The sequence below is a fragment of the Fundulus heteroclitus genome, chromosome 10 (genome assembly GCF_011125445.2).
Source record: "Fundulus heteroclitus isolate FHET01 chromosome 10, MU-UCD_Fhet_4.1, whole genome shotgun sequence".
Classification (NCBI taxonomy): domain Eukaryota; kingdom Metazoa; phylum Chordata; class Actinopteri; order Cyprinodontiformes; family Fundulidae; genus Fundulus; species Fundulus heteroclitus.
This window is the reverse complement of record NC_046370.1, coordinates 24,483,836-24,496,405: the sequence shown is the minus strand read 5'-3', so window position 1 is coordinate 24,496,405 and position 12,570 is coordinate 24,483,836. Positions and strand designations below refer to the sequence as shown.

Sequence of the window (12,570 nt, the reverse complement as noted above, 5' to 3'; positions counted from 1 at the left end):
ACTTGAATTGTTGTAGAGTGGTCATACGTGCGTCTGTGTTATTTATGTTCTCTACCAGAGTGCAAGAAAAATTTCCCTAAGGGGTTCAACTATACATTGTTGTTGTTATTATTATTATTATGATTTTATTATTAACTCCGGCTTCCTCCCACAGTCCAAAAACATGACTGTTAGGTTATAGGCTTCTCTAACTTGTCCTTAAGTGTGAGTGTGTGCGTGAATGGTTGTTTGTCCTGTTTGTCTCTGTGTTGCCCTGCGACAGACTGGCGACCTGTCCAGGGTGTACCCTGCCTCTCGCCCAATGAACGCTGGAGATAGGCACCAGCAACCCCCGCGACCCCATGAGGGATTAAGCGGGTCAGAAAATGGATGTATTATTATTATTATTATTATTATTATTATTATTATTATTATTATTATTATTATTACAGCTATAAATGCAGTGTTGATTCTGAGACAGTGCAATGCACATGGAAATACTCTCTACGTTTTATGATTTTCAATAAAAAAAAGTGAAACCCATGTATTAATTAAAAATCACATCCAAGTCACACATCCTAATTTGTTGTGAGTTTGTTATTGTTACTTATATTAATTCTGTTATATGTTTTAAACCACACCACTTCTTTCTACCAAGTATAATACAGTTGAATCAAGTTATTTTTCAATTTTTGATATTCAGCCCTGTACAATACCAAGTTTTTTCTAAAAGGCCAAAGTGTTCAGCAGAGGAAAGCAAGAATGTTAGAGGCATTGCATACACAGAGACGTTAGCATCAAAAAGCCTTTCGGATTCCTTTTATGCAGAGACATCATGAGTAACAAGGTGTTCTACCAACATCCCAACCTGATGAGAGCTCTGGGGATGCACGAGACGGTCATGGAGGTCATGGTTAATGTTCTCAGTGGGGGAGACTCAAAGGTAGGCAGATGGCAAAGCAATAATAATAAAAATTTAGATGTGCAAATAGAAGGCTTAATAAAAAGTGTGTTTGCTGTGTGAAATGTGTGTTTGTGTTTACAGGAAATCACTTTTCCTAAAATGGTGGCCAACTGTTGTCGGTTTTTGTGCTACTTCTGCCGCATCAGTCGACAAAACCAAAAGGCCATGTTTGATCATCTGAGCTACCTGTTGGAGAACAGCAGCGTAGGCCTTGGTAAGTATAAGGGTATCCCATGTCTGAAGCTACTTCTTTTCATTGTTATTATTTAAACAAAAGTTTATGCTTTAAGTTGACTCTGATTCAGTGCACGTCTTTGCAAGTTTACAACATATCATTGCTACTTCCATTTCAGACTTGTGAACAAACTAACTAGAACCACTGTACCCAAACTAAGGGGTATGAGTCTATATTTGCCCTCTATCTCCATTCATTTGGGTCTGGTCCTCATCTAAATCCAGAAACCCCTATTAAATATAACAAATTATGACACCTAATCAAGCCAAAATAACTCAGAGCTGCGTCGTAATGGTATATATTATTTGTGAGAGTGATCTAACCACTTTGACTGCAAGTATAATATAGAAAATTACCTTAAGTAATCTATCTATCTATCTATCTATCTATCTATCTATCTATCTATCTATCTATCTATCTATCTATCTATCTATCTATCTATCTATCTATCTATCTATCTATCTATCTATCTATCTATCTATCTATCTATCTATCTATCTATCTATCTATACATGTTGTTATGCCATTACGGGACGTGACAAAAACTGCATTAATTCGGGACGTGACGGACCGCATTACTCATGATGCAATGTGGTCAAAATGGCCACCAACTCCCATCATGCAACGCAGCCCAGAATGGCAGCCGCCCTAACAACGGAGCGGAGAGATAACGTTGCTAGGCAAAAGTTGATAAAACTCGGCCATGCAGGACAATCTGCCTTCTTCACTGGCGCGCCGCCAAACCGAGAAGACACACAGCTGTTTCACTTCGTTGGGGCAATCCCACGCCACGTGCTCGAGTTTCTCACTGGACCGAGATTTTTTGAAGCAAAACTATTCCCTGTGCAGACACAGGAGGTCGACTCTAAAAGGTACTTTTAGAGTCACCTCAAAGTAACGGGGTTCTCCCCTTTTATTTCTGTCTCACCAACAATTCAATTCAATTCAATTCAATTTATTTATATAGCGCCAAATCATGAAACATGTCATCTCAAGGCACTTTACAAAATCAAGTTCAATCATAATATACAGATTGGGTCAGATTATACAGATTGGTCAAAAATGTCCTATATAAGGAAACCAGTTGATTGCATCAAAGTCCCGACAAGCAGCATTCACTCCTGGGGAATCGTAGAGCCACAGGGTAAGTCGTTTGCATTGTACATGGCTTTGCTGCAATCCCTCATACTGAGCAAGCATGAAGCGACAGTGGGAAGAAAAACTCCCCATTAACGGGAAGGAAAACCTCCGGCAGAACCGGGCTCAGTATGAACGGTCATCTGCCTCGACCGACTGGGGTTACAGAAGACAGAGCAGAGACACAACAAGACAGACAAAAAGGCACAGAAGCACACATTGATCTAGTAATCTGTTCTACATTAGATGGTAGTAGCGGGCGAGCCGTCTTCTCTGGATGATGTCACAGTTAACAGAACGCCAGACCAGGTGTACCTACTATGAAGAAAAAGAGAGAGACGACAGTCATTTCAATGTAATACAATGCAAAACTGGAGAACAGTAGACAGGGTGTTTAGAAGTGCCTGGGCAGACGTTAGAACTTTGTAGGTGCAGGTTAATGCTTTTATTCCACGACAAAGTTGGAATTATTTTGCTGAATGTTTTCTTTGTATGTGCATGCATTTTACAATTGATTTTGCTGTGTTGATTTGTGGTTTATCAATAACCCCGCCGTGGGTCATTGCTTCAGTTCTTTTCCATCTTCTTCCATGCTTTCCCCCCCTCTCTTCTCGCTTCTTCTTATCAGTGCAGTCTTTGTCCGAGCTCAATTCGCGGGCTTTGCTTAAACTCCCAGTTAGCCGCGCCCTCTCGAAGCGAGGCATTATCCCATCAGCGTAAGCGTGGTTACGTCATTAGGACCTCCCCTCACGCATCACGTAAATTGGTAGACCATACGTCATCGTAGCAGCCATCTTGGGAGGGTGACGTGTATCTGAACTGTAGGGAGCTTAGCTGAACTAGCTTTTGTAAGACATCAAAGCGTCCAGTGAGATTCCCGAAGCTGTTCTCTCTGTCAATGCTGATACGTCAAATGCCGGTGTTTTGAGGGCGGTGTTAAACAACTGTGAGTTGAGTTAAGATCTGCTAACCGCTCATTTTAATCCATTGTTTATTTTTGTTTTGTTCTTTTATTTCCACATATATATTTTGCATGTTTAGTTTTAGTAGTGAGTAAGAATTCCAAAGTTGTTGAATCAGAGAATTACTGTAACAGGGAATTGCTTTTGGTTCAGTAAAAACACCACTGCGGAATAGAATTGTTTTGTGTCCAATCTAATTCACAGTTACATGGTTATTCAGAAATCAGAGCTAACCTCCTTTGGAGTTAACATCTGACATTAATACAGAGACAATATCATTGGATGGTGATAAGGAATAAGGATTTAAACTCTAATTGCAGTTACATTGGGGTTCTCACAGCCTGCCGGATAAACCTCGTCGGTCACAAATCCGACCAGATCATTTATTCCAGCATAAATGAGTTCATAACAGCAGATTAGCTAATGCATTAGTGGTATAAATACTTACAAGCTTATAGCTAACATCACCACCATTTGAACTATATTTTGTTATAGCAGAATTTTGAGTTGAATGATTTATTATTTAAATTATAATACCAAATTATAATTAATAATAATAATAAGCATATTCAACCAGCTTCTGGCATAACAATGTATATATATATATATATATATATATATATATATATATATATATATATATATATATATATATATCGGCGTGTGTGTGTGTGTGTGTGTGTGTAAAAAGGGTGTGCTCTCTTCATCAATGCTGCTACCTTGATTGTAATGGTGCTCTCTCCTTTCTTTCCTTATTTTCCTCTCTTTTCTTAGCATCTCCATCCATGCGTGGATCCACTCCTCTGGATGTGGCTGCAGCATCAGTCATGGATAACAATGAACTAGCTCTGGCTCTAAGAGAACCAGAGCTGGAAAAGGTAAAGTTCACAAAGACCCATACATTTCATGTAATTTTTCATTTATTTTTATTTTATCCATTCAAAAATGAATACAAGTAGTTCATACAAAAGCTAAAAAAATCCAAATAAATAGGACCAGAAATAAGTATAACGTATTTCTACCCCCATTCACATAAAAGGAATATTAGCTTTTCAACTCAGAAAGCTATTACAGCCATATTTCAAATATGCAAAAATACACAAATACACACAAAAATACACAACGCATTAGCTTATTCAATGCCACATGATTTCGTCATGATATCTTTAAAGAACGAGAACATTTCTTATTATAACGAGATAGTTTCCTCGTTACGAGATAGTCTTCTAATTCTAACGAGATACCTATCTTGTTTTAATGAGACACAGTTTTATGGCATGACATCGCATTTAATGAAATGAAGTATGACAGGAAACGGAGATTGAGGCGCATTATGCCTTTTTTCTAAGAAGGAATCTGCAAGAGGATAGGTATTTCATAGAAGTGACAATGTAAGTCATTTAATGGTGGATATATGTTCAGTCGGCCCGGAATTTGAGTCTGAACGTTGCTAAAGTAGGACCTCCTGAGGAAATAGAGACGTCTGATGTCATCTGACAGCCACCCACGGTTATCACAACGGAAAAGTCAGGTGAGATTTTAGCTGGTCTAACTATAGGCGGTCTGTAGGCTATATAAGCAGGTTGCTAAATAATAATGTTATAGTAGAGGCTGAATTATCATATGACAACATTTATGTATTTCTTTAAATTTTATTATCATGTAGGACTTAGTCAACCACATACCGAACCTGATTTCAAGAGGGAAGCGCTCATGACGTCCTCCTCTGCCAAACAACATACAGAGCTGTTCTTCACAAGCCAGCTCAAATTTCGTTAATGCATTGCTTATGACTTATCAATGAAAGTCCCGCAAAAATGTTTGTGTTCTCAGCACTTTTCCCTTGGGTGTAAAATTTACTGATGGGCCGAAGGCAAATACAGAGTCTGTGCTGCAGTCTTTTATGACAACATGAAATGTGGTGTAGACATTGTTGATCAGATGGCAAGAGAAGGGATGGTGGTACTCAGAGATGGCCCACTGCTGGGTTATAACATACTGGACCTCGTGGGACTAAATCCCATGCTGTCTTCCAGAAGTGCCCTGGCAACAAGATCCCGCAACAGATGTTTGCAGAAGCTGGGAGAGGAATTTCAAGCTGAGTTTGGGGAGACAGCCATCAAGGCAGGTAGAACAAGGTTTAACAAGGGGGTCATCTAAGCCATCAGGACTCAAGCGTGCAGCAAGCTCAAAAAAGGAGGCAATGCCAGGTGCTGAGAAGCTGCACTAATACTTCAAGACACATGCAGCAGATGTGCAAAGATTATGTGCAGGAGGTCTGCCAGGCAAAGGGGCGATCTGGGCTAGTTACGAGTTTTATTAGCCTCAATACAGACAGGCTGAGTGATATAAATGTTCTTGCTTCTATATCACCTACCGCCTACTGCCTTTTAACATCCGGTTTGCGTGTTATTAATTTCATACTTGTTGTTAATAAACATTATATATGTAGATGTATAATATATATTTTCTTGATTTATCGGTCGCGTTGCTTGGCAAGATTTGCTTATTTTGTTTATTGGTATAATGATTATGATTGGTGATTGTAAAAGCGTAATGTATAATAAAACTTTGTTAAATAAAAATACCCTCCTTTAGAGTCATTTTGTTTCATAAAACATTGTTTGGCTGATTAAATATAGTAAGTTATAAACTTGGAAAGTGAATTAATTGAGGTTTATAAGTAACAGTCAAAATGACCGCTTGGATAGTGCCTGTTAAGTGTCAAAACCCAGACAAAGATCCTCTCATTATTATAAGAAAACTATCTCGTTATAATAAGAAACTTTCTTGTTCTTTAGAGAAATCATGACGACATCATGTGGCATTTAATAATATAATGCGTTGTGTATTTTTGTGTGTGTTTGTGTGTTTTTACATATTTGAAATATGGCTGTTATATCTTTCTGAGTTGAAAATGTTTCTTGAAACTTGAATGAACAATGATATTGGCATATAATTTCAATATTCATGTTTATTTCCACCTTTATTGTGTGGTATAGTTTTAGCAGTTTTCATATGGTCTGGAAAAAAGCCTTTTATAAATGACAAATTACATATGGATATAGATGGATCAATAACTAAGTCTGTAATATTCTTAATAAATACCATTTGTCTGGACATGTATTTGGACACTAGGGCTTGATGATGTAGAAGAAAAGCATATCGAGAAAATAGAAATCACATTGATCAATATCAATAATTAGCCAAAAATTCTAAACATATATTATGCAGCCCTGGCCATTTTATGCTGTTGCTTAATGACCTAGTTTTAGATAAAGAACACGCTATTACTCAATTCAAACTCAACCCTTTATTTAATCAACTTTTTACCAAAACTGGGAGGATTTAATGACTGTAGTATTAACCTTCATGATATGTTAGAATGCAAAAGGAAGGAAACTGTTCTTCTATTGAACTTTTTATTGACCCTTTTCTTTTATTTTGCGCCATACGTCTGTCGATCGATATATTGTCATGAAATCATTCTCCTGCCCGATTGTACACTGTTGTACAAGTTGTAGTATTTCACTCTTCTCCACTTTACCAAGAATAATCATCAGCGTTATCTGCTTTTGTTTTTCCTTTGCTATAATCCTCTTTCACTTTGGGTATTAGTTGAGCTAATTTATCTAATTTAGGCTCAACAAATACCCAACACACACATACAAGAATACATTTGTCCTTCATCTAGAGAAACTCCAAATTATCATTACCATGAACTACCTGTCCCTAACTCATCACTCAGAACCGTGATAGCAGAGTCCGGCAGAATGATCGGGTGTAATAACCAGAGTCCGAAATCTGAGAGCAGGTCCAGAGTCAGAGCCGGGTGATCAGAAATCCAGAGACAGTCCAAAGCAGAATCCGTGGGCAGAGTCAGGGCACAGAAACAGGTCAGAAATCCAAACAACACAATAATCAGATCCGACGGGTTTGGCAGGCCCAGAGGGTCAGAAGACCAAAACAGGTCAGGAAACAGGCAAGCAGGAAGACCGGATTCAGGACGCTGGATTTATCTCACCGATGACTCGTAATAATCTGGAACTAGTGACTGGTTTGAGAGCTGGTTTTATAGTCAGCGTTGCAGGTGAAGACTAATGAGAACGGGGTGGAGCTGCACAGGTGTGTCAGATGGAGAATCAGACCAGCACTAGTGCCGAGATCATGACAGTTTTATTTTTGGCAGCTACATGGGTGCATATTTATTTATTTTGGAACTGTGTTTATCATTTAACTGAATATACTACTGCGGTATATGAACTGGATCTGTTTTGTAAAGTGCCTTGAATCTGCACTATATGAATAAACTGCACTGAACTGAATTCATTATGACATGTTAAAAAGGTTTACCTTCCTAACTTACATCAAAACTATCTTTTATGTTTTAATTAATGTTTTTAAAATCTTTAAATGGAAGTGTTGGGTTATGTTTTATCACTATGATGTGATATAATATATGTTAAAATAGTAGTAGAGAGGAGGCACCCCATCAATACCAGATTCATGTGGTGCTTCCTTTCTATTACAATTCAAAAACTCTGGTGAAGTACTTTTTCTGCAGGACCTAAACAAAGCATTGCTTAGTGGAAGCTGTCATATGTGTAAGGCTGAAGGTGTAAATCTGGATGTAGCCCTGTCTTCAGTTACAGTGTGATGTGTGTGTTTTTGATTGTCTAACATTTACATGTAGGTTATAATAAACATTTACATTAATTCAAACTTCCTCACAAATCCTTGTGGTAATCTGTAAATCATATTATTTATCTGCAGAAATATTTTTCTTTTTTATCTACTCAACAGTAGGAGGCAGAATAATTTAGATACAACTATATATCTGAAAAATACAATTTATTAAATTGTTATTTTCTATATATTGTCAGTAAATGAGTACTATTACATATTTTAACCACTATGCCTAACCCTGTGTACACATGTGCAGAATTAATTTTTTGTAACAGCACTTATTAGACTCTGGAATATCTGTCCCTTATGCCAGTTTATCACAGCTTCTATTTACTTAGTGACTCTGTAAAACTGAGCAGTGTGTGTATCTGACCTGCAGGTGGTGCAGTATCTGGCTGGCTGTGGGTTACAGAGCTGTGTGATGCTCATGCACAAAGGATACCCTGACATCGGCTGGAACCCTGTGGAAGGGGAGCGATACCTGGACTTTCTGCGCTTTGCTGTCTTTTGCAATGGTGAAAACAGAAACATTTTATTCTCAGGCAGTACTTTAGATATTTTCTTTGTAACTCATTGCCTATTGTGTGAGCAGGGGAGAGCGTGGAAGAGAATGCCAATGTTGTGGTGAGGCTTCTTATTCGCCGGCCTGAATGCTTCGGCCCCGCTCTACGAGGTGAAGGTGGTGATGGATTGCTTGCAGCGATAGAGGAATCCATTAGAATCTCTCAGGATCCTTCCAGAGATGGCCCGTCTCCAGTTTCTGAGAGCAGCAGAACACTGTAAGATATGGGTGCATGTCCTCTGTGTTAAAACTAATCACAGAAACCATATAGAAATTAATTTACCTTCTCTATGGTAGTTAGACTCAACTGCTGTGCCATTATGAAATTAAATAAAAATGAGTAAAACTGGGTCTTACACATGCCATAACATCACTGTATAAACCATTTCACGCAGTTAATATTGCTACATATGTAAATTCTCCAAAGAATTTCATGCAAAAAATAACATCAACTTGTTGTTTTGTCAGGCAAAATGTCCATCAATGAAAGGATTACGGAAATTATATGTATTCCATACAGCTCGCTCTCCTCGAGAGCTTGCTCTCCTGGGCAGCGAAAGGAAAATAATGCCACTGTCAGCAGTTTAGCTTCAGTTAGTCAACCATATTTTTCAGTTACAAACACATGTTCCTTATATTTGACAGCATTTAGAAATGAAATAAACTTATGGGTAATGACAGTGTTGTAGTCTCTACCTTCCGTGTTGGTACAGAATAATTTTTTTTATCCGTTTGTTCGTAAACCCCGACTTGAATTTCCCCACAAGAAACAATCTTCAGTAAAGTCGCCATAAATGAACTCCAGCCACTCTTCTGTGATTATCTCGTCCTTTGGGAGTGAGTGGAACCTTCTTGCATTTTTTTTCACCCTCAGACCCCCCCCCCCCCCCCCCCTATTTTTGTAACCGCTGGGAAGCTAGTTTGAGGTTGAAAATGGGAAATTCACGTCCCACATGCTGTCACTGCCTCCTATTCAAGCCGATTCAGGGGTGCCAATCTGGGGTTGCCGTCTGCTTGCTGCTCTGCCTTCCTCCTTTGGTGTGGATCAGACTTACGGCAGGTGAATAAGATGGAGAGAGGAGGGGAGGGGGAAGGCTGTTTACTTGATAGTGTGGTCTGATTGGAGAATACGAATTACGTAGAAAGACAACCTGTTTTCTGATCTGACCATTTTTGAGCAAAGCAACAAAGCTGGCTGCCCCTGAGCAGATCTTTTTTATACCGCTGAATCCTCAGAAAAATTTAATCTATTGTCATGGCCTTTAACATCCTAATCATTGCACCTCTTTGGGTCCGCCTTTGAAGTGCACAGAACAAAACAAAAGTGCTCTGATCCTGCAGCCAGGTTCTGCTGAAGGTTTCTTCCTGTACAGCAGTAGTTGTCCTCTTCACTGTTGCTACATATGTTCAGCATCAGGGATTGCTATGAGGGACTTGATGCAATCTGCTGAGTTTCCCTGAACAGAAAACCTCTTACTTTTTGAAAAAGCGACACAGCGGGAACATTGGGATGCTGTGGCCAATATTCTGCAGAAAAAACACAGCATTCACCCTTGTACATGGTTTACTTCCTAAAGTGTGCATATTAGTTGTTTGCTATGAATATCATTAAACTACTTTTACATAAAATGAAGGGTAATCTGGTCTCAAACCAATGTGTGCAGCAGTGACATGATGGATGAAGAGGAAGATGATACCATCCACACAGGCAATGCTATTATGACCTTTTATTCTGCACTTATCGACCTGCTGGGCCGCTGTGCTCCAGAAATGCATGTGAGTGACTTAAAGATGTCAGATTATATGCATACAGACAGAATTCTTGATGATTTCCTTTCTCTAACCTAATACCTGTATTATATCAGCTGATCCATGCTGGCAAAGGTGAAGCAATCCGTATCAGAGCCATTTTGAGGTCACTGATTCCTATCGAAGACCTGGTTGGAGTCATCAGCATTCCCTTCTCCATGCCTAACCTCGCTAAAGGTAGCACCAGCCTCAGCCGATATGCAAACAGCAGCAATCCTAACTGTCAGTAAATGAACATGAGAAAACTACTTTATTCCTGTGGTTGATATTTATTGCTGAGAGTCAGACTCTCTATTTTTATTTCTTTAAGTGTGTTTCAATGTTTTTAAAAGTGATCATTTGTTTTCTTGTGTGCTCATAGATGGGATAGTTGTGGAGCCAGACATGTCAGCAGGTTTCTGTCCAGACCATAAAGCAGCCATGGTCTTGTTCCTGGACCGTGTCTATGGTATAGAAGACCAGAATTTCCTCCTCCACCTTCTTGAGGTTGGATTCCTACCAGATCTCAGAGCCGCTGCCTCTCTGGACACTGTAAGTATGCTTTTCCTCTAAGACCCATCGTTCAACTTCTGTTTTTTTATTCTAAGGCCTGTTAGAGTGTTGCAGTGCTGAAACTAAGTAATGAAATTATTGTACTTAAGAATTTGAAGTAATCCAAATATGTATTGCTCTTTTACATCGGTTTTCCAAAACATTTTACAGAATGTTTTGAAGAGTATGATGACGTTTTTCTCCAAGCAGATGTTTCATGTTTGTGCTCCAAGCATACCCAGTGAGACATGGACTTCTGCTTTGCCTTTAACCCACTAGCAATAGTTTTACTGCCTTCAGGAAATAGCAACATAGGAAATATCACTTTTATATTGTATCCCCAAATTCTGTGAGTATAGCTGCAGCCCTTTAGGCTCTGCGCTTCACTGCGTCTCACTTTTCTTCACAGTGTCATGATTTTAGGTTCTGTCTTAGTTTTGAATTATGGAATAGTTTGAGTTTTGTTGTGGTTTGATTTTGTTCTTTGTGTTATACTATCTGTTAGGGTTCTGTAAGCTTTTTGCTCAGTTCTGTTCACCTGCCAGCTCACCTCCCTGTTTTTACCCTATTAGCTTGTCACTCCCCTGTCAGCAGTCACCAACCTATCAGTTCAGTTCTCTGTCAGTCACTTCCCTGCCTCTGATTAGTTCCAGCTGTTTCCCTGTAATTAGTTTTTACTCCATTTCACCTGTGCACTTCACTATATAGTTCTGCCTCACTCTTTAGTTCTCCGCCAGATCATTAACGAGCCTTCGGTGAGTTTTGTCCAGCGTTCTTATTCTGATAACCTGTTGATATTACCCGGATTGCCTTTTTGACTTCTGAGCCAGCCTGACCCCTGAACCTGATTTTCCTGCCCTGTACGATTGATTACCTGTTTCTCTGACCTGGACCTGCCTTAGGATATTTTGAGTTTTTGCCTTAGCCTTGACTGTACTTTTGCCTGTTTTGGACTGCCTTTCGTGTACCGGATTTTGGACTGCCATTTTGACCATTGAGCCTTGCCTGTCCCTGTTTTATTATTAAATCCTGTTTTTTGCCTTCACCTCGCTTGTTTGGTTGAATTCTGGGTTTTCCTGATTCTAGTTCATAACACACAGCCTAGATGGCTATAGAAAAACAACAGGTTATTTGGGAACCAATTGTCTGGTCCCAGCATTATTTATGGTCAATGGCACCAGGTTGAGGCGGTGAGGGGAACGGAAACAATTCTTCTTTTCAGTTCTGCGCTGGCTGTAGAGTTCACACTAAATAATTCACTCCTGTGTGAATTTAACTTGTAACCCGAAATAGTACCAAATTGTTCAAAAGTAGTAAGAGCATGGGGAAGAGAGCACAAAGGATCCAAGACAAATAGCAGGTGGTCATCAGCATATTAAGATATTTTGTGCTCCTAATTAGCTCTGCAGATACCCTTAACATTATCTTCTGCTCTTAGCTTGGTTGCTAACGGTTCAATTGCTAACGCAAATAGAAGAGGGGACAGAGAACACCCCTGTCTTGTCCCGCGGTGGAGTGGAAGTAACAAGGGTATAATGAATTTGTTCAAACATGTGCCATAGGTGAGGAGTAGAGTACCTGAACCCAAGATATAAATTTAGGGCCAAACCCAAATTTATTTAAAGTGTAAAACAGATAATCCCACTGCACCCGGTCGAAAGCCTTTTCTTAGTCGCCAAATGTAACACGGAAACTGAAAAGGTAC

The 12,570-nt window shown here is 39.3% G+C and overlaps 1 protein-coding gene across 1 annotated transcript in view; it reads left to right on the top strand.

The window, feature by feature from the left end:
- ryr2a (ryanodine receptor 2a (cardiac)) overlaps positions 1-12,570 on the top strand; it is a 597,233-nt gene that overhangs the window by 332,605 nt on the left and 252,058 nt on the right. Inside the window, exons 45-52 of the mRNA XM_036142377.1 lie at positions 808-922; positions 1,025-1,157; positions 4,052-4,155; positions 8,343-8,478; positions 8,556-8,742; positions 10,190-10,301; positions 10,391-10,511; positions 10,696-10,865. Coding sequence (XP_035998270.1) covers positions 808-922; positions 1,025-1,157; positions 4,052-4,155; positions 8,343-8,478; positions 8,556-8,742; positions 10,190-10,301; positions 10,391-10,511; positions 10,696-10,865 — 1,078 coding nt within the window. The remainder of the gene's footprint in view (positions 1-807; positions 923-1,024; positions 1,158-4,051; positions 4,156-8,342; positions 8,479-8,555; positions 8,743-10,189; positions 10,302-10,390; positions 10,512-10,695; positions 10,866-12,570) is intronic.